The sequence below is a fragment of the Pezoporus wallicus genome, unplaced genomic scaffold, assembly GCF_028554395.1.
Source record: "Pezoporus wallicus isolate ANWC-B61680 ecotype Strahan unplaced genomic scaffold, APGP_CSIRO_Pwel_v1 scaffold_2584, whole genome shotgun sequence".
Taxonomy (NCBI): domain Eukaryota; kingdom Metazoa; phylum Chordata; class Aves; order Psittaciformes; family Psittacidae; genus Pezoporus; species Pezoporus wallicus.
In genome coordinates this window covers 9,766,720-9,790,271 of record NW_026642851.1, presented here as the reverse complement: position 1 = coordinate 9,790,271, position 23,552 = coordinate 9,766,720, and the positions used below count along the sequence as shown (strand labels likewise).

General features: G+C 37.9%; 1 protein-coding gene across 1 annotated transcript in view; it reads right to left on the bottom strand.

Annotated features, from left to right (window-relative positions):
* GPR158 (G protein-coupled receptor 158) overlaps positions 1 to 23,552 on the bottom strand; it is a 190,436-nt gene that overhangs the window by 56,578 nt on the left and 110,306 nt on the right. Inside the window, exon 5 of the mRNA XM_057432434.1 lies at positions 22,344 to 22,412. Coding sequence (XP_057288417.1) covers positions 22,344 to 22,412 — 69 coding nt within the window. The remainder of the gene's footprint in view (positions 1 to 22,343; positions 22,413 to 23,552) is intronic.

Here is a 23,552-nt window from a genome sequence, read left to right as displayed (position 1 = left end):
TAAAAGACAAGCTTTTTCCTAGTCACCCGCACAAAGTCCAGCTTGAAATTCTGAAAACCTTCTTTTCCTCCCACTATACTTTCAACTGTAGATAGGTTTTCTCCATTGCCTGTCTGAAAACAAACATTAAGCCTCTGGTGCTTTTCAGCAAAGACATGTCTTGCCTGTAAAGTCTTTCGGGGCACCATGACATAGTATATGTGCATAACCACAAGGAGCAGTGTAAGGCACAAGTAGAGACTTCTGGAGCTGAGTTCATCAGAATGCTTTGCTATCACAAAGTTTTATTACACTTTGGATTCATCCCCATCAGGCAGTAATAGCAGATCTTTACAGCTCTTTATGGAACATATTTTTTACAGTGGAGCTCATTTAATCTCCTGAGAGATTTATCTGGCAAGTAAGGAAACAGAACCTTCAACATCATTTTGGTTTGATACAAGACTGCATACTTAGCATCGTTTTTTATTGGTATGTCTTCAATTATGATGACACTTGACAGGGCACCTCTGAATAGGTTATTTTGAGGGAAATAAACGTCCATGTGACTTCCAAGATGGCATCATGTCTTTCTTCCAATTTGAAGAGAAAAAGTGGTATGTCACAGATCCTACCAGCTCTGAAAATATTCATTTGTAAGTGACCTGAATATGTGGCCTGAAAATTCATTTATTTGCCATAAATTCTAGCCTCTAGTTTGTTACTAATGATTCAGCTTCACCATTCCTATTTACGTTGGCTTAAATAGTATTCTCAAGTAAAGAAATACAAAGCTAACACATAATCCACAATATCTTTAAGAAGACACATGCTTGTACTCAGCAAAGAGATTTGCTCACAATAGATAAAGTGTTAAGCCCAACAAGGCAAATGCAATAGAGGAGGGAATTCCAGTTTTTTTTCCTAATAAGGGCTACGATTTCACCAGCAAACACTTCCTTAGCTTACGAGAGACATCAGTTGATGCCCTGGCTGCATCAGTTACAAATGCTAAGGGTTGTAGGGTTCCTCAAGGGTGAATTGACAACCAGAGAGAGAAAAGGGATACAAAGAAAGACAACACACTATGTCTGTATTCTCTTTGGGGAAAGAAAAGTGTTAAGAACTAGTACTACCAAAAGGACTGGACCCTTGCTCCATCCAGCTTCAAGAACCATCTGTGGAGCTGAGGAGAAACAGAAATTACCTTGAAACCAAGCTAAATCAAGAGACACATTATCACATACCTTCTCTGTATCTATCCCCAAACACAGAAATTAATGCCTAGCTTTTCACTGTAATAGAATAAACTATTTATCTTTAACTGTAGACTTCTCAAATATAAAGAGAGATTTCAATGGTACTGCTCAGGAAGTGGTGATCCTAAAACAGTAAAGCATGGTCATTCAGAAAGTATTACGCCTCTCAGCCTAATGGGCTATAGGCATTGAGCTGCTGGAGGTGGCAAATCCAACTTCTTGGGGGCAAATATTTGCCCAGAAAAGGTGCCTTCCTGAGCATTTTGAGTTACTGGATGCTTCAACAGTCAGATGAATGTCCTCGTTTACCTACTTCATATGTGAAGAAAAAAAAACACAACAAAACCAAACCAAAATAACCCCTTTCTTATTGGATGCACTTCTATAATCTTTTCCTAACAACGATGTGGTCACCAAATAGGCAAAGAGAAACATTTTTAGGAGCTGAAACATCTCTATCAAAAAAAGATAAGACATTTATTCAACCCAGTCATTTGCCAAATACTTGACGTATTTTAACAACAGGGTTAAGAATGTTAGTTTCATTTTATGAATAAATGCACTATGAAGTACAGTATTTTATTAAAAAAAAAGGAAAATCTAGCAATTTATTTTAAGACAATGCCTGTGATTTGAAGAAAAAGGAACCTTTGAAAAACATTATGGTAGTCTATATTAAAATAAATCTTGCAAGAGCTGAAGCTAAATCAAGACATAATAGAATAAATTATTCAGAGCAACTTGTCAAGTATACTTAATGCAAGACACAAGTCATAAAACAGCCTCACAGATGTCTGCATTTCATTACAAAATGGCTGAAATCCCTACGAACACACAGTGCAGAAAGGGATTCCATGGAGTATTTTCAAACAGTGACTTCTACCTGGGAAAAAGAAACCATGCAGCTATTTAGAGTTCCAAAAATACCTGATCTCCTGGTCTTAATCTAACCAAGCCAGTGAAGTATTTAACACCAAGTTTGTGGGAAAAAAATACCTGATGGTTCCAGGAATACCTCTTTCCTGGCTGCATCCTCTCTCTGAACTACACATTGGGCAGATTCAGGAGTTAAGGGAGGAATTTTATTAACATAAACTTTTAAAAAGGTTACTTGGAAAAGATAATGGGGACACCAAGTCTTCAAAGCACCTTGTTAAACCACAGCAAAGAGTAGGACAGAAGTGGTTGTTATCCTCTGCAGGAAAGTTTTTGTCAGTATTTATTTTGACAACTACTGATTTACAAAATCTCTTTACACAAAATATCAGCTGAACATCTCAGTCCAGCCAATGCTGATTAGTTTACTGCAGACATCATTGCTGGAACTATTGACTTTTCATCTTCAGCTTATATACCTGTAGCAGCAACAGCAGTGGGGACAAGCCAAGGGCCACAGTGTGACAAACCTCCGGTGGAAGTGGTGGGAACACTCCACCTCTTCATGTTCCTAAGTAAAGAACAGATGCCTGTTTGGGAAATCTGCTTTAGGTAAACTGAAGCTATCAGCGTCAGCAGAGGTAATTGGGTGAATTGTGAAAATGAGCAACATACTCTGATGACATGATCTATAACCCCACTGGTCTTAAATCTACATTAACCATATTAAGCAAACTATGACATTAACATAATTAATTATTTATAGGTAATCAACAAAGTCCAAAAGAAACCAGCCATAGCTGCTATTTCTAAATTCACTCCATAGTGGAAATTATAGAAATAGGAAAAAAACAATTTCTCTTCCTACTGTTTTTCTTATGTTTCTCACAGCATGAAGATATGAACATTGTTGCCTTCCAAAAAAACTGTGGACAGTTGGCTTGGGTAAGAGGGACAGAGTGCTCATGCTCTTTGGTTCTAGTCAAAAGGAAAAAAAAAATTTTTTATGTAAGTCCAGGCAAGCAAAATACTTATGCACTGTTGAACAGGTACTGAGAAATTATTATGACTGAGAAATTAAGACAAACTTAGCAAAACAAATTTCTACATTCAAAACAATCAACTCTTTGGAGACTTTCTCTCAGTCACATAAGATCTAAAGATAATTTTTAAAGAACACATAAATCAGCTCCACTCCTCTCTGCAGCACTGGAGGAGAGCAGACTGCAGAACCAGCTCTTTTCTGCACAGAACACAGGCACAGTTTTGTTTTCTCTGGAAACAAAACCATAGGCAAGTCACTACTTACCTACAGATGGCTCAGGGATGCTGCAAAGCAGTAGTTAAATAATGGCCCAATAAAGGCAAAGTGGATATGATAAATGTGTGAGTGGGATTACTACCATGGTTGACTGGAAGAGCAGGGGACTGATCTCGGTGAAGGAGACATTCTTCTTATGTGCTCCTAAGGCAACAATTTTCCTCCAGGTTTTTATTAACTTTTTCTTCACAGAACTTGTATTTTGGGATGTATTTCTGCCATTCTGGTTCTTTGGCATGGACAGAAAAGAAAAAAATCAAACACCTCTATAATTAGAGAACAGGTGAGATTAATGGAAGGACTACAGGCAGGCAAACATGCTTCTTATCTCCTGATTTCATTTAGGCTCCAAGGTGCAGGTGAATGAAGACTATGGCACTGTGTCTGTCTTCCGATTTTGACTTTCAGTTGGCCATTGAAAACGTACCAGAAACAAATTCTGCTACTGCAGATCTACAGGTAGGAGCTCCCAGCTCTTGGCATCTGAATTTGAACTCAGACATGGTTGGGCCCTTACATACCTTGCTATGCACATGCAAGATAAAGCCAGATCAATTAATCAATAACATTTTTACTTTTCTAGAGATAGGATTTCCTATCTCTCATGGCATTTAACCATCATACTTAACCCTTAACTGGGGAAATCTGTCTCACCAGCCTTTCAGGTCCCTGCATTAAGGTGAACAACTAGGTCTCAGGAGACACGAGTCCTACTTCTCCTGTCACAGCACTTCAGAGGATGAAAATATTCTTAGACAAATAAAAGCAATACAGAGTAGATACCTGGGTGGTGCAAAAATGAATGCTTTCAAAAAACTTCAAGATCCTATAGACATACATTGACACTATGGTGCTGCAGAACTTTATTCTCTGTTTATGGGTATACGTGTGCATATGAGAGGATTGTTGTAAATAAAACATTAAGAATTCTACATACACAGACATTTCTTAATCCCTTTTCTAGTTGGCATGTATGCACATGTGTGTACATAAAATGTACAAACTTATTCCCATGCTTGTATGAGTATTTATCTACCTATACATTTATATAGAGAATAGATTTGATGCTTTCCTTGTAATTTTTTTCCCTGCAAAATCATGATTCTCTTTCAAAAGTTAGCTACTTTTCATACTGATTCTACAGCACATCGATTCCAAAATAGCAGCGTAATTAAATTCAAGTATATCTGTGCCAATGTTTTCTCCTTAATGAAAAGCAACACAGAACTTTATCAGTATCAGTCTCCCTGAAATACACTTTTAGTGCAGAGAGGTTCACAGACATCTCCATGAGCCAGAAAACACTCCTTCCTACAGTATATGAGAAAGTCATATTCTCTGTCTTCACTCTCTTCCACCCCATGCAACTAGAGTGATTTGATACTATAATCCCTATATTTCTATAGGGAATATAAATCTGGAGTGAAGTTTCTACACATCTGAGCTAGGCAAGACAAACAAAACATCTAAGTCCAAGACAGTCAGTCTAAGATCCCTCTGTATTCAATGGGGAACATCACAGAGGACAACTCACATCATCCTCCTACAAGCCCTAAGGTGGTTTACTAGTGCTGTCCATCAGAGATGCCTACTTTGCTCCTCAAGGCTACGAAGGGAGCCTAGGGGTAAAATGTGACATTCAGAGGCAAATAGCCACTCCGAAGTTTTACTCATGGTTCCCAGCATTCTCACCACTCTCTCCTTCTGAAACGAATTCACATACAGCTGGTAACCTGGCAGACTATATAAATCACATCCTTCAACTCTGAAATACTACAGAGGGGAACAAGCTGGAAGAAGCTTCAGAACTATTTAGCCTAATTTAATTTTTATTACTACTTTAAATTGAGTCTTAAAGGAAGCAAAGAACTTAGGACAATTCAACTGTTTTGGAAAGAAATGGGCCTAGAACACAGGGTATGTTTTGTGGATTTTAAGGTAACTATTAGGGAATGCAGAACACAGAAATAAATAAGATGGCAATGAAAGTAACAAAGACATTAGCTTGTTGAGGGCTATGATCTGAATGGACAGGTGTTAGTACCATTACAGAAGAAAAATGCAGAGGTCTTGTAATGACAAGCAGTGATCTCAGACTAGCCGTATCGAATACAATCTGTCAAGAAGCAACCTCAAGCAATGTATCAGCAACATAGCTGGATGATCTCAGAGAAGCCTGAAAAGGATTCTTCTTTACAGAATGCAGGAGGAATACTTATTGAAAGGTACTAGAACAACATACTCAACTCTGAAAGATCAGTTCTCAAAGCTTCAACACATGTAGGTGGCAATCAACTAAACAGAGCAGCGAGTAAGAACACAAATCTCCCTTTGGAAATGCTGCACAGAAGTGTGAAGTAGGAGGAATGAATCTCAGAGCAGATCTTCAGGAAATTTTATGTTGCTTTGGAAAAGCTTAGTCTGTGGTTGTCATCGAGCAGTTGGTGAGAAGTCTGAAGTGGTGCAGGTAAAAGAGGAATCAGGTGAAAAGTGGGGTTGCACAGTGTGAAATCACTGAGTGGGGGAAAGTAAGGGTAATAAATTCTCCACATCTGGAAAACCAAGTTTCATGACAACTAATGATCCATATTACTGCTCATCACCTGAAAAATCAGCAACAGTAAAATCCCTCAGGGATAATAGGCACATCTCATCTTCCAAGAATCACATTTGCTAACCTCTGCATACATTATGGCTTTCCATAAATTGCATTGGCAAATGCACAAGTAAACATATTGATGAGTTCTTGATTGTCTGACATGGGCAATTTTTTTTTCAAAAAGAAACAGATAAACCACAAGAACATTTGTGGTGTAAGGTTGTACCAGTATCTTTGATCTTTAATGTCTTTTTCAGTTGTCATAAAAAACTTCAGTCCTCTCTCTCACATGAGATGAACTCTTCTCAGGTCCTAAAGATTTGAACTCAAACACTCAGTACAGCATTATGATTTGCAATCTATTTTGCTGAACTGCGCTTTCTCTGTAACTTAGGGTTTGCATTTTTGTGATTAAAACTACCTTTTAGTTCAATCATGTAAAATAACTGCAGAAAAATCAATTGTGCATAAGAAACTCAGAGGAGCCGATTTTTCATTATCTTGAAAATTTAGTGGGATTAGGAAAACAACAGACCTGTCCTCAGTGCAACAATCAGCAGGTTTCTGAGGAAAGTCCTTGAGAGTTGATGCTTTAACCTGGAAAACAACCAACTTCGAGCTATGTTTTTTCCAGTGATAACAGTTGAGGTCCATATGCTACTCACTCCTCATACCTAAAAATACCTCAAGTATTCATTGAGGCAAGTATTAGAAGCCACGTCTCTGCCTTCTAACCAACAGGTAACCTAACCAATAGGTAAAATACCTTCCCTACTACACTGTAGAATTAGATTAATATTTGTGATAAACCCGTTTACTACTGCCTAACAAAGCAATGGACCATTAGCAGCACAAGAGCCTGAACACTTCTCATGCTACAGCATTTTAGAGCCTAAGCACTAAAATCTTCTTCAAGCTAGTACATGTTTGTATCCTCTGACCCAGAGAGGGGAAATGAACCTGAGTGTAATGTCCAGAATGAAAACAGTATTGAGTGGGATACTGGATAAAAAAAGCTATCTATAGATTGCCATTTTTACCACCTATACTGGTTAAGAAAGTAAGGCTTGCGTGTGCACCTAAAGGGAGAGTTCAAATCTGCAGCCCTTTGTGAAGGCAGGCATTTTCCCATGCACAAAACTAGGCAGATCATAAACCACAAATCCTTCTCTCTTCAGCACATCCAACTCATTAAGCTAGCGAAGCGGGTGTGCTGGCTTCTGTGCCTCTGACAGTAAGCACACAGTTCTCTAGTGTAAAGCGTACCTCACTTGACCTCAAGGCACCAAAATTAGGCACTGCAATCTGGAGTTTCAATGCATAACCCCTATGGCTAGAAGTCGAGACCTTAAAAGACTTGCCATGATAAAAAATGAACCTATGCTAGCAAACAGGTTCCCTGCTAATGGCTTAACTAGTCAACCACCTTTGGTCTCCTTTCAGACACTCACCAAAATAGCTACAACCATACCTGATGGCTCCCTCCTGTGGCTGTGGCTGTAGAAATACGTATTATTTTACTGATCTTTGAGGGCAAGATCTCTCATTTGCATTCCTAACACATCTAACCTTCACAGTCCACAAAATGCATTCACTCGCAGACAACAAAACAGCAGAAGGAGGCTTTCTTTAATGTGCCATTCCTTTCTGAACACAAGGGGAATCCTCCAAATATTTCACCGATTTATCAAAGAAAAGGCCCACCCTCTACCAGAAGAGACATATTCTACTGCATCTGGCTGTTAGACAGTCTTCTGCATTTAACACTATTTATTTATATGAACTTCTTTCTCCATTCTCCCTACCAAGCTGCTTGGAGTGTTGGATAATCAACTTTACCACAAAAAACAACATAAAAGCAGGACAAAATCTTTAAGAGCTAAATAAACAGTTGTCACCAGAACTAAGAATGAGATGGGAAAGAGAAACCAAAATAACCAAACCCCAGGGGGGCAGGAGAAACAGCAATTTTTTTTTTTTTTTTTTGAAGAGAAGTCAAGCTGGTAGAATAGATAGAAAGGATAGAAAGGTGGATAAAACACCCAAGCAGGGAGACCCCATATCTGAGACTTCAAGACCCACAGTTAGATGATAAACTGGGAATACCAAAAAGGCCATGACCTTGTTTTTCTTCAAGGTTCTTGAACACTTACTATATATATCATAACTGCTTATGACTTCAAACAAACCCATTCAGGCAAATTTTGACAAGATTGCTTGTGACACCTCTCAGAAAAATGCAATACTTCAGACGGTCTGCGAGAATGAACTTAGCAGATTCTGTGTATTGTGCTACAAAATTTCATCTACTTTATGAAAGATACACATGGCGGGGGAAAAAGCCTTTCTTTAAACTTGCTTAGGTAACTGAAAAATCTCAAGAACGTCTGCCATGCTCTCTAGACCAACAGAACACTCAGACAAGATTTAGCTACAGGGACTTCTCTATCCTCTATTTCTTTTCCTCCTTTTCACTCTGAGTGGTTTCAACTTTTTTCTTTTCTCTGTACTCTACTCAAATTTCTTAATCAATTAAGATTAAACATTACTTTAGTTAGATCAAGGTTCCAAACTTTTTTTGTTTGTTCGTTAAAAATAGCAGTGACTTTTCCAACTTTCTTTTCAATAATTCATTCTCTGACAACTTGTTTGTTTGTTTTATACCTGTGGCCTTGTCATTAATATAAAAACTCCATATGCTAATTATGGTATAAAGTCAGATTAGTTATCTACTATGAAATTAACTTCATGACTACAAGTTCTAGATCACCTCTGATGTCTGCTATACACACTGGAGAGTAAAAACAGAAATGCATGCATTTTACAGTTGCATCATTTGATATGAAAGGCTTTTGATGCTATCAGGTTAGCCCATTTATAGACACTAGAGGAAATCCTGAGACACTAGAGGTTTCTTTTGCAACTGTTGTGAACACTGATGGCACTTACCCTAAACAGAGGGGATATCCTCCCTGAGAAAGGGAGTGCTCCTTATTAACTCACAACCAACAGCGGTACCTGTAGCCTAGTAGCCTGGCTTGTCTTTTGGTTCCAGAAAAGTTACATAAAGAGCAGCTAAAAATTAAATTTGGATTTTTTAAAATATTCCTGGTGACATCTGAAATTGGCTGACACCTTGTTGTTATCAATGCTAAATCTATTAATCTTGCTTAAGACTTATACTGTAGGTATTTAGAGTACGTTCCGATTCAGGTATATTCCAAAATTCCTGCGTCTTCACAAAATTGAGCATATAACTGTCTAACAGAGCCTTATGCTGAATTAATGGCTAATACACATACTCCTTAGGGTTTGGAAAGACTTGTTATGTCAGCATTTTGCCTTTTCTTCTTGTAGCAATGACTGGTGATTACTTGAACACAGAGTGCCTGCTACTACAGCAGTAACTTATTTGGATTATGATTTCCAAGACATAAATATGCCTCAAGGCTTGGAATGTAGATACAAGTTTAATAAATACAGAAATGAACCCAGTACACAGACTTTTACCGATGAGTTCTTTACAGATTTCAAGGCAATGCCATTAATAGACGGAAAAAATGATGAGCTGTCTCCATGGGCCTGGAAGCTCTGCCAGAGGCTCAAAACAGTGTTTCAATGGTTCAGCATGCTATTGACTTTGGGTTAGGAGTGAGCTGAACATTGAGAAGACTTGCTCTGTACCGCAGTGCATTCTATATTTGAAAGAATTAGGCAGTTAACAAATTAAGTAAGATTAGTAGATCTAGCAACACACTACTGGAACACATAAAATTATTTTCAACTCTAACTAATATGACAACTTGAGGACTTTGATTGACACGGGAGAAGAGATCTGAACACTAAACCATAGCTCGAAGGTTTAAAACCAATTGTTATATTATTTCCTATAGAAAAATCCCAAATTCAAAATAAAGATAAAACTCTAAACAAGATACAATACTGGAAAGAAAAGTGGAAAGAACTTCCTTATGTCAATAAAACTTTCTTTACTTTTCTTCCTGAATGTTATTATAGCCTACACAAGTACTGGCATACCAGCATATGCTATACAAAATGCCTGTTGGATACACATGTAACAGGTTGAAACATTCCTCTAATGAAAATGACCAAAAAAGTTTTGATAATACAGGAAAATCAGTATCAACATGCATTTCATCGGCGGGGGAGGAGTTAAATGAAGAACTATGCAGATTTCCCTTTATCAAAATTGTTTCTTCACCAAACTTTGTACACACACCATGAAGCAGAACCAAACCTCTTCGTGTAGTAATATGCTCTCAGCCAGCAGGTGCCCGCAGTGGTGATGTGCTGCTGCTCGAGCGGCAGCCAGCCACAGCAGCAGCAGAGAGCAAGTCTTCCTCTGAGAAATTCATAACACAACTTTTCTCTGCCACAAAGCACCAAGATTTCAGCACACCCAAGGGACATGCTCCACCTCTGCAGCAGACCTGCCCATGTGCACCAGGACACACTCAAAATTAATCAGAATTCATTAGTATGTACACTATGACTATGCTTTGCATTTTGCAGTGGATCTGGCCCTTCAGATTACTTTTAAAACCAATGACCCCAACACTAATAAATTTTACAGGTATTCCAATGATTTCTTAGGCTCACTTTTACCTGCTTTTTGGCTTACTGCCTTTCTCACTACCTTTGAGTCAATCTCATACCGGATATATAAAGAAAAGATTTTCTATTGTCTGCAATATATAAGAGGAGAAGACGACAAGTAGTCCTTACTTGCCAAGGGGCCTAAGGCATGTAAATGAAGTTACATTAACTTCAAGACTTCCACACTGCTGTTAGTCACAAAAACCTTGCCTAATCTTGCATGCATCTGCACCACCCTCCACCCAGCACTACCACTCCACACAAACAAACAGATCTAACTCATGCCAGTGCTGAACTATGGAACATCTAACTCCCTTCTGAGCCCTTGTTAGCTGTTGGCCTGTAAGAGCAAGACGTGCTGGCAAGGTCAGACCAGGGAACTGGGCAACCTCACTCAAGCCATGGAGAAGCAATTTTAAATCCCTGTAAAGACCTGTATCTGTAATAGCATGCCAACTGTGAGGCAGCTGAACGATCTGAAGCTGGCCTGTTCTCACCCAACACTAGCAGAACAGACTGTGAATGCAGTCCAAGTGGAATGCTTGACTGCATTCAACGGGACAGTCCGTACCTTAGGAGTTCAGGTCAGACCCCTAAAATCAGACAAATCTGAGTTACAAATTCAGGGTTCCCTGACTATTCAGTAGAAGACTGAAGAATTCACTTGAGTAAAATTGGGACCTCTTCTGGTTCATGCTCCTTGACATTGGAAGCATTCCCACTATTCCTCTTGTTATCTTAAATCCTCCAGATTGAAACTTTCTAGTGGAAGTGATGTTTTTATTTCTTACTATTGCCCGCTGCTTTCTTTACTATCTAATGTCTTGTCATGCAAGTGGGGTGCAGCTCCATAGAAATCAGTAGAGTAGTTCTAAAATACAGTCCACATGGGACCGGAATCAGGCTTTTTTCTGTTAGCTTTTTTATGGCTTAATCTTTTCAAGCCCAAATCAAATATTCTCAGGTCATTCTCATAGAATACCTATCATCTCTAGCAGTATAAAAACAGTTGCATGCTACCAATCCTTTGAGAATATGAAAAATTCACCATCAAATATGTCCTTGCTCACATCTTTAATAAAATATTTTTAAACACTTTCATTGTTATTATTAGTAACAACCATTTGTAATGTGATTCCTACTCATTGATCAGGACCCTGCTGTGCACAGCTCAGCTATGCCAAACATCTCTGTACCAAAGACTTCGTAATTAAAATATGAGATGAGAAACCGCACGTCAATACAGAGGAAGCACAAGGAAAGAATAAAAGATTTATCTTCTACAATTATGTAAGTGGTGGTTTAGGAAAGGAGAAGAAAGCTTGCAAGAAGTATTGAGAAATAACTGTATGCAAGCGAAGAACAAGCACCGAATGTACAATCTGTGGTTTTACAGGTGTTTTCTGTAACATGTAATCATGACAATGAGAGGAAAGTCAACACTATATCAAAGTACACGATGTCACTTGTCTTGTTTTCATTTCTCTATTGTTAGTTGCTCAACTTTGGATTAATTTTCCTGCTGCTATATTTGACTTTAGCAGTGTTTTAATTCTCAGGGCAAAGCTCTCCATTTTGTTTTCTCACTAATATCCTTTCCTTTTTCTCCGTATATTGCTTTTACTAATTAAACAATATACAACAAGGTTTTAGAATCCCATCTTATTTAAAAGATTAACACCAAAGAATAATGAAAATTGTCGATGACTGAAATAATTTAATATAAATTTGAGAAATGATACACTATAAGAGAACTGTATAAACATGTTATTTTCTTCCACTTGCAACTTCTTGTGTGATGAAAAGATGTCTTATTTCATTATTTTCTATGGGGTTTTTGTCCATATATATTATCTTGGAATTACTTACTTTTTGGGTTTTTTGCTTTGAAATCCACCCACCCATTTCCAGTGAGAGTTTTGATTAAATTGATATATTTCTCTCTTTACTTTTTTTCTTTTTCCCAAGAAAGTGCAGAACTTACTGAACTATACCATACTGCTACAGGAAATCTACTTTGGACTCATATTTCAAGGACAGATCAGTACACAGATGCTATACATTGGCTATGTACAGGATAATTTTTAATAGTTTCCTCAAAACTTGTATATATTTGCAGATCTGTATTTAGTCCCACAAAGGCAGGGGATCTAGAAATCTAATAGTCTGTATAAAACTGTTTGCTGGAAATACTATTGCTTTTTCTATGTGGGCCTAATATACAGACTTGCATGCAATCAGGTTTGTATCACACCCGAAAAAGCTATTTGTTTGCTTTAGTGAACATCTTCTATTCCACCTCCAGTACCACTGTTATTTGAAGAACTGCTAAGAAGAAATACAGCATAGATTATACACTAGTACTTGTTGATGTGCTTGGATAATTTTATATTGCAACTAATATTTTATGTTGTAAACATGTCTCTGCTTTCATTTGCATTACTCTTCCCAGTTCCTCTCTACAAGTGAAAAGCTAATTTCTTCTTTGCATCAGGTAAGAATTGCTTTTGGGGTAAAAGTATTGATTTAAATCCCACTTATCCCAGAGTTTAGAAATGAGAAGTTTAAATGTACTACACAGTAATGAAACCTTTCCACTATCATTATTACAAATCTGTAAGATTTTTCCAGTGCAAAGTTTTCACTAGTTATCATAGCATTTTGCATGTAAACTGAGAACTGCTTAGCAGTCGGTATTAAAAGCTATAAAGTTATCATTCCCAGCATCTTCTCAGTTCTCAGAATATAGAACAACTGACTAAGGGCAGTCTGATCTCTGATGGATGAAGTCTCCCTTCTTAAGGATCTCTTCCAAAACCATCAACTTTTCTCTTTCTCCACTGCAATGCATTGAATTTCTCATCCCTCCTAATCATTAATCATTAATCATCTTCCATGGTGTGACACTTTAAGTAGATGGTTAGGAAATACTAATGCATTCACATACATAAAAGAAGAGGGACTGAGAAGAAATACTGAGTGCTGAAAAAAGCGTATTTCAACTCCTGTATTATTCACATTGAACAGGCTTTGAGATGGAGATTCTGTCTTTCCCTTTTCCTCTCTGTTGATGTACAGCACTCTGAAAAAATGTCATGGAAGTTGATAGGTAAGATATCCTGTTTTATCACTCAGCTGTACATTTTTAAACAGTCTGTGTCTCACCTTTAATATCTTAGCCTCATATTCCAAGGCATAGTGAGTTATCATACTGCTTGTGTCACTCTGACTGCACTAGCTTACAATTGCATTCAATTTCATATCAGAAACAGCTTGGTAATATCAGATTATCTAAGTCAAGTCTTCCTTAGGCATGAACTGCTCCTGCTTTCATTGTGCTTCAGCTTCTTCTTGATGCAGATAGCAATAACCCTGAACTAAAGAAGCAGGCAACAACTGAGTCAAACAAGTTCAGCAAGGTTTAACAACAAGGTTCAGGCTTTTCACTTGACTACAGTTGTTGCTCTGTGCATCTCAGGTATGAAAGCATGAATAAACAGCGAGAAAGCACATTTGGTGTAGAAAAACTATGAACATACCTCTCCTTTTTACTGAAAGACAACTGGGTAAGTGAAAACAAATGATGGAAATCTATCTCCTATCAACATGCAGTCTCTCAGGTGCTAAACTAACTAGTGAAAGTAAATCATTGATGTCAGGACTATGCTATACTGAGAATATGTCAAATGTTGAATACAACTCTTAATATTTTCCTTTCTGTCACAGGCTCATCTATAGTAGCAAAAACTCTTGTTACACTTTAATAAAAAATGTGGTGTATCATTTTTCATCATTTTTCCTGTAAAAGTTCTATCACTTTTATATACCTGAGAGAGCTTTCTTCATGTGTTGATTTTTTCACAAACTTAAGTGACTGCCGTAAAATCTGAACATATTCTAAACCACTGTGCACAATGACCCAGTTCACCTGTTCAGTGGTCAATGTGATTATCAACGAATGTTCAGCTAAGAAAAACATTTCTATCCTTTCCAGGTTATATGTCACTGAGATGCAACAAGAATTATATAAAATACAGTACATAATCATTCAGTAAGACTTTTTCCCTGTTTTGTTACTCTAATTCAGCAGAAATAATGGAGCCAAGTAAAGACTTTCACTGATCAGATTTTTTTTCTACCAGGTGCTGTTCCGTAATTCCTTGGCTTGCCTATGGCACTGCTGTGGTCTTCCACTCAAGTGCTAGCCAATCCTCTAATGGTTTAGCTTTAGAGAGTAGGACAAAGAGGATTAATTATTATAGCATGGTTCCAGGCATTAGTGTATTAGCATGGAGCACTATTTTCCTCCATATGAATGTACCCATATTTCACCTGTTGGTAATTTTTGTGTGTCAATGCTTTCTATGATTAGAAAAGAGCCCCCCACAACTTCTACTTTTCAAATGTAGCAGATTTTTAACTTGTGCACATGTTATTACTCACACTATATCAAATGAAGTTTAAAAGTCCAGGTTAAATACAGTGCGTTGTTTCTCAGGATTGTGGTCTGGTTTTCTAATACTACTTTGAAAAGAAGATGCTAATTTAGGGTCTTCATCTATAAATCCTTATATATGCAAGGAAGTGTATTCATGCGAGTTACTTTAGTAGAATTGAGTAAAGACCACAAGATCTTGCCCTGCTCCCCTCAGCAGAAAGATTAATTTCATTGAATGAAGGGCTGACAAAACTGTACCACATACATCCCTGCAAGCCAGCAGTGCAAGACAGTCATTTAAAATAAAAAGGTCAGTGAAAACTAGATGTGGCAGTCGGTTCAGGTCACCGACTGCTGTCCTTTTTTCTCCAGCTCTAAGGCCCAGCATGCACACATACACTTGGCAATTCAGTGAACCTAGATGCTGATGAATGTGTCCTTCAAACTCAGTTCTCAAAAAATCTTTTGGAGTAGCAAAAATAACACTGCTCTCCTACAGACCTCTACTGCACCTCTGCATCCAGGGATGGAGGAAATCAGTTTTTGTCTCAGTACCACAAGCAGTATCACAAGTATTAGTGTGGGAGTCTAAGAAATGAAAGAATAGTAACATCAGTACCCATACCTTCACTGACCTATCTACAGCCTGTCATTTAGAAACCTTACTATATGTTCCAACAATATCATATATTTCATCATAGTTTAAAAACTACAACCATGTAACTTTATTTTGTGCCTGCACACTGCCCAGGTTTTTAAGACCCATCTGGATGAAGCCTTTAGTAACTTTGTCTTATGGCTAGTTTTATAATTGACCCTCCTTTGCACTGGAGGCCTCCTGAGGTCCCTTCCAGCTTGAGGTATCCTGTGAATACAGCACACAAACATACACAAACACACAGGACAATCTCCTCACCAAATTCTACATTTATAAGTTCTTAGAATTTATTACGTCATAACTCTACTGAGTTTCCAATAACCCAAACATTTGTCATACACACAGAGATATTGCTTTGAATGCAAACCCGAAACTATTAGTTTACTAGCTGCATGCTAACTTCAAAAAGTATCTTTGTCTGACAATGACACTGAGTGAGAGAGACAAATTATTGCATAATATGACAAGGGGCAATGGCTTTAATCTAATAGAGGGTAGATTTAGACTAGATATTAGGAAGTTCTTCACTATGCAGGTGCTAACACTGGCATATGTTGCCCAGAGAAGCTGTGGTTGCCCCATCCCTGGCAGTGTTCAAGGCCAGTCTGGATGAGGCTTTGAGCAACCTGCTCTAGTGGAAGGTGTCTCTGTCCATGGCCAAAAGGTTGGAACTAGATGACTGTTAAAGGTCCCTTCCAACCCAAATCATTCTATGATTCTATAATCTTCTGCCCAGTTCCCTCAATTCTTTTCCCAAGCAAGATATAAAATCCTGGCAACACAATTATTTATAATCTGCCTTATCCATTGGCTAACCCAAATAAAACAGAAAAACCCTTTTCTAGAGTACTAGGGAAATCTGTAGTGATTATTTCAGAGCAGATAGTTACACTGTGTCCTTGGACTTCAGTACCATGAACAGTACACTGAAGACATGCAGGTTCTTCAGCGACTGTGAAACAAAAACAATAAAATGACCAGTGCTTATTGTAAAAGCTTTAAAACCTATTTTATGAATAAAGAAGATGTAGTTACATACTGAAAAAGAATCAAGCTAAAACTTCTGGGGTATCAGAGCAGCCTTGCAGCACTAAATATTCTGGAAAAAAACAATTTTTTTCCATTGGCCTCAGTGAACATCAACATGTAAGAAATAATCAGTGGCTGAGCTCTTGCAATTCATCTTTTATATGCACACTTGAGGGACAAATGCATAAAAGTATTATGCACTATTCCATTTTCACATTCATTAATGCCAAACCCAGAGTTTTTCAGTGACCTTCTTGCTTTGTTCAGGGCTGTGACTAATGGAGCTACCACAGCCTAATCCTCCCAATACTCGAGGCTCACTTCTTCCATGCTAATGTATGTACATTATGTACACATGTAATGTATGATTATTTGAGAGCAAGAAGCCTACATCCACACCTAAGCTCCACTGCTCCCTACTTTCTATTCCTTCTCATATCACAGAAGGGGTAGGTAAGTCATTCTAGCTTGAGTATGAAAACGGGAGTAGCACAATCCCAGAAACAGATCCTAACACCTATTACACGCAACAAGATGTCTGAGAACAGGGTTTATTCCGGGCTTTCCTACTGAACTGCCTTATGAGCATTAGGAAGTCAATGCACTGCCACTCAGAAGCTCCATTTCTCCGAAGTTATAGCTAGATAGCCACACTATAATTAGAGGTTTGGAAAAAGGGATAACAGTGAAGACAAGGAATTTGGATTCTTAAGCCAAAAAAAAAGAGAAGACTGAAGGGAAAAATCCCAATAGTCTTTAAAAATATACTCTGCTGCCTCTTAAACTAGTTCATCTTATGGTCTAACCTCACTGTTACAAAGATTCTCCTCCCACTTTGCTAATATAACTTTCACTTGCTGGAATTTAAACCCAGTACTTCTTATCTGCTATGTCAAGAACATGGAGAAATTATTCCCTTCCTCTTTGTTTCATGGAACTCACTAACTTTTATTACTGGCTGTGGAAAATATATAATACCAGTGCATGAATTTTGGAGTGCATTTTGGAGTTTCAGTTAAAGTTGACTAGCACTATGGAAAATTTTTAATATATCAGTTGCCTAGGGTGGAACTCATCACCAAATACCTCAGGCTTTCTTTATAGTCAATTAAGCCTTGGACATGATCCAAGTCTAAAACAAGTCATAAAAGACCCAGTTTCTTTTCAGTAGCTACTTGGTGAGCATAGAACTGTTTCAGCTATGGGTACCTATATAAGAAACACAGACTCACAGAAAAATTGCATTTGAAAGGATGCTCCAGATGTCATCTAGTCCAGCTACCTGCTCAAAGCAGATCAGGTCACTCGGAGCTGTGCCCAGTCAATTCCTGTTACCTCCAAGGATGGATACTCCACAAACTTGGAGAACCTGCTCCAGCATTTTACCACTCTCACAGTAAAAAAAACTGTTTTCTGGTATCTAAGCAGAATTTCCTATTTTCCTACTTGTTACCATTAAAGACATCTAAAATCCGCTGAGATCGGACTCCCAGTGCAATTAACAGGCTACTCTTTCATAATATTGTGCTTGTGCTCACTTTATTCAATGGTCTTTGCAGCATGCAAAGAGTTTTCAAATCTGTGTTGTTGCAAGATGTATTTCAAACATTAGTAAGACAGGGAGTTAGAAAAGGCTAGGAAAAAAGGTTAGGAAAAAAAACTCAACAATAGTCAGTATTTCTGGAAAAGGAAAGTAATGAGAATCCTCCAATCACATGCCAAGTATAGAAGTTAAGAGGCTCCTCCGTGAGACAGTCAGCTTTTGGCTCTCTGTTCAAAATCTAAGAACAAAGAAATATAAGCAAAATCAATTAGAAAGCCCACTGTTAATTTGGATGAGGTCCATTGATAATTGGAAAGACTAAATAAAGGGAAATCAGAGATGTTACTATGAGAACTAAAGAAAATGTACGAAATGAGTGCCTCAGAAATGACAGCTTCCCAGCAACTCCTGGGTAAAATCTATGCGTTTATAATAGACAAAGCTCATCTGCCTGCTTATAATTCAGGAAAGATCCATGTGTTGTTATCAGTACAGCAAAATTTGAATAATAAGTTTTGGTGGAGACCATCATTTGCACTTCCCATTTGGTTACAAGGGCATTGTAACAGATGTTTTTCTCACCAAAAGCAGCTGGCTGGTGATATTATTTTTCAATTAATGATACTACACTATGAATAGATTACTGCATGTAGATATGAAAACAATGACGATTACTGAAAGAAATTAAGCAATTAACAAAGTAGGTTTTGGTTTCTGTTTAATTGGAGGGTAAGGAAAGTCAGAGATGCAATAAAGCCCTTCTGGACGCATTGAAATTTGTATGCTGAAGGCTCTCAAAACAATCCAAGACAGACTGGATAAATGGCTCTAGAAAAAGCAAGAATTAGGGAAATGTAGAGAGAGAGTAAAGACGCAAAAGACAGCAGTGTTGAGAAAATGTATGGGGATTTTGCTTTTTAAATAAGAACGTAATTTTGCACTAAATCCTTAAAAGAACAGAGATTTGAGTTATTTAGAACTGAAATGCTGTCATTTTATCTCTTTACATTGTACATGCAATTACATGTAAATTACATGTAATTATATTACAGCTGTGTAATTCTGCACTTAGTTGAGTGTTAAAGTAAAGCTTTTTGGTTTTACCCTTTTGAAGAGACGACACAAAGAGAAAAACAGCCTTATGTTAAAGAACACTTTACTGTAGTGATGCTCGTACTGTAGTGATGCTCGTACTGTAGTAATGCTCGTCTGGATCAAACTGCTGAACACCATTCTGTATTTTAACTTGCATTTCATGCTAGGTGTGGAAAACATAACCTAATGCAGGTTCATAAAAGGTGAGATCTGTATTAATTAGTCTTCAGTCTCTAAGTACTCCTCTATGGGAAAATGAGAACTAAATCAAATAGCTGAAATAACTGTACCTCTGTGCATGTGTATCAGCAGAGACGCCATCTTTAACTACATCACTGAGTTACAGAATACTGCCAGCTCTTCTCAGAAACAAAAATATCAAATAACAGAAAGAAGTAACAAAAAGAATAAACAATGGATATGACCCAGGAAAAAGATGACCTGTTTTCCATGTATGTGTCTTAATAATCAACATGCTAATTGATAATCTGTGCTATGCACCTTGCTATGAAAACCTGAGTGTGAATGTCAGCTGGTACAAATGAGACTCTCCATTTAGAGATCAGGTTTTCTTTCGTTCTTTCTCATGCCATCTTGCTCTGCATTGTGTTCCTTTTCCAGACAATGAGGAGGCAAGCACATTTAGATACTGCCCATGTACAGCAAAATGTCAAGAGTTCACATTCCAAGGACTCACACCTTGAAGAAACACAGGCTCCTCTCTCTTAAAGATTATGTAATAGACCTCTCTGGCTATGCTTTGCATCCTTCACACATTTATTGTTCCACTCCCCTGCCCTGGATCAGAGTTGATGAAATCTTCCTTGCAGTGCATTGAGGAAAGAGATGTTGAAATCCTGATATTTCTGTATCAGTCCCAATCTTCTTCATTTTTTACAAAACCATACTCTTGCAGTTGGTGAAATCAGGATTAATTTCTCTGTCTGAACAATTAAGATGACTTCCCAGTACCACACTCTCTCCATCTCTCCCCTAACACCTTGAAAACAGATCGGAGGATTCTCATTACTTTCCTTTTTTCTGTGTTTCAGCCTGATCAGGAGTCACAGGCTGATCAGTTACTACCTATGTAATAAAGAAAGAGAGCCCCAGCAAAGAGTGTGGAAGCATAAAACTGCTGTAAGAGAGCAGTCAGGTTGTACACTTTCATGTTAGCGTCTAACAGAACGTGTTCTCAGTGGACAGTTTTATATTGTATGAGAATGAAAAGTGCAGAGAAGGATAAGCTCTAGTCAGAAATCCATATGCCAACTTGGAGACACACTAATCAGGAATTTTCAGCAAAAGATGCTCCCTCAGAATACACTAAATTGTCAGTACAAAAAAAAGCAGGGGAATGTTTAAACATCAGTGAAAAGCTGAGGGGATGCTTTGGTTATCAAACCCCTCCCTCCCAGCCCCATTTCCTTTCCTCTCTTCTCCCTCTGCATTTAAATGTTGTGTGGAGGGCCATCTCTTGTCACCTGAAGCCTGAAGATAAGACAACTACCAAAGGATGTCCTTTGTGACACAGAAGACCAAGACAAAACCCAGGAAAGAAACTGAGGAATCACTGACAGGGGAGCAGACTGCAGACACAGCAAGAGCTATGATGAGGCTTCTGGCATACTTCAGAATTGAGGCTGTGCAAACACTTCCTATGGAGCCATGGCCTGGGGAAGCCACTACAATGTCCCAGAGTTCGCTGGGAAAGCCACTACAAGGCCTCAGGGTTTTCTGGGAAAGCACAGGGGAGACAGCCCGGAACAGGAAACCCCTCATGTTAACACTTTAAGTTGTGACTTTCTATAAATGCTTCACAGCGTTTCCACAAAGGCCGAGAAAGCAGTGTGCGGGCTTTCTGTTCCGCTCATTGGAAAAGAGTATGAAAGAAGCAATTGTGGAATAATATGGAAAACCCCAAAACTTTTCTTCCTGGCATCTGCAAAGTGAAAGATGAAAAACCACATAAAACTATCCTAGAAGTGCACACACTTTTTCTTCAGAACCTGAAAGGCACACACAATAAAAAAACACCCTGCATAAAAATTCCATTGGGGATTGTGTTTATTATGGTATTCTTCACACCTTGTTCTACCACAGTTTATCTGCTACTTGCTCTGCAACTGCTAAGGAGTTCTGTTTTCCAGCTAATCTCTCACTAACTAAATGATGGTCTGTGCAAGCACAGAGGATTCTGACTACTGAAGAAAATAGAATAGGAAAATAATCCAAAACTCCATTTTTGTTTTCTGTCTCCTGATCTGCACGCTATCAACTTCATTCAACGTACACTTTGGTGTCTTCCTTTATCTAGTCAATATATCGGTTTTATGTGGCAACTAACAAACTCATGTTTTCTGGGATTTTTGAAAAGAGAAAAGAATGATATTTCTGTGACTTCTGTGATATATTCCTCACATGACTGTGAAATAATTTTTCTCCTACTTATAGCATAGGGATAACATCATTTTCCCAAATACGTGGTATTGCAGATCTCACATAGCTTCAGAAACACCAAAATATATGCCAATAATACTCTGAAGTAATTACACTTTATACTACATTTCAGGGAAATACTTGGTATAATCAGTGTCTTCCTTTTACACACCTTATGTATTCTTCCCACAGGACAGTATAGAGAGGTATCATCTTTCAAAGCAAAAACTCAGCTGAACCCGGAACACCTAAAAACTTCTAGGCAAAAAACACTGGAAAGTTCCTTAAACTAAAAATGGAGAATTATTATAAATATAGGAAAATGTTCCAGCGTTCTTAAGAATACTCACTGAACGCAGCCCATTTTACAGTCAGATTAAACTAATCGTTACATAAACAGTTTTGACATTTATATGTTCACCAAGGTGATTCAATGTATTAAGATGTCAGCAAGGATGTAATTTTTCAAAAAAGCTATAGTTTGACTTACCGGGAAGTACAGAAGAAGTGATCCAAAAAGAATGGTTTCCAGCAGCACCAGCCCTGAAGCCCTGATACTCTAGAAGACAAAGAACAATGCAAAACATTAGAAAATTCTCTGTGTCACATTTACATGCTGGGTTCTTTGCAGAAGGCACCTTCACTCCTGTCAGCATAACTCTTCCACAGTAATGCTTACTAAAGCACGGTATTAAGCTGTCTGTCATACTGGCATGCTCCACGTTCTTTAATTCACAGGCCCATTACAATGGTTGTGTTTTACAAAATCCAATTTACAAAATCATTCTTCCCTATGTTAGATACTATTCAACACACATTACCTGGATACCTTCTGAAACTGCTAAAATTGCTCTCAAGTGTGAAGAATTATGGATCGTGGGAATTACAGATATGAATTTGACTTTAGAATTTGTTCTGTACTATTTAAATTTCAAGAACTCCTTTGAACATTTTGACTTATTTAATATTAATAACTAGGCTTCTACAAGAGATATGAATAATCTACAATTTTAATGAATACAGAGTGTGCTCTTAGATTGAAAGCACCCTTTATTCTTCCTGAGATTTTGTACAAAGATGTTGATTCAGACATTAACTTGTCAGGCTTGTAAAATACCATGCCATTTCCTCACTGATTCTAATTCAGTCTCTCCATCATTGTTTTCTTACATGTTAAAATTTCAAAAAGTCAATTCTTTTTCCTAATACAATATATATTCCAATAAGTTTGATGATTTATGTATAGTGCAACTGCACCTTAAAGACAAAACATCAACAATGCTTCCCATTTCTTTAACCATCTCGTTCCCCTGAGATACTGTTTCATACACTGCTCTGGAAGAACAGTTCTTTCCTGACTGCAAGCACTGCAGGCAGACAGGACAGCAGAAGCAGCTTTGCCAAGAACCTCTTGAAAAATCCCCTCCTTTTCCCTCACAAATTCCTCTTGTGTGCTGGAATTAATGCTCTGTGGTAATCTCTCTAACAGTTTTAGATGGGAGTAGTTTATCTTTCAGAACTAAGGCAAGCACTAGAAATATATATTGTCTATCAGAATGGATTTGCAGACAAACTTTTGGTGCCTTGGGATCCAGTTTCTGCTTGCTGGTAGAAATTGCTAGATAAAATGCAGTGTTTCAGTGAATCTAGAATCTTACTCAGGTTTCCTATTTCATCATTATTTTGTTTTAACTTATCA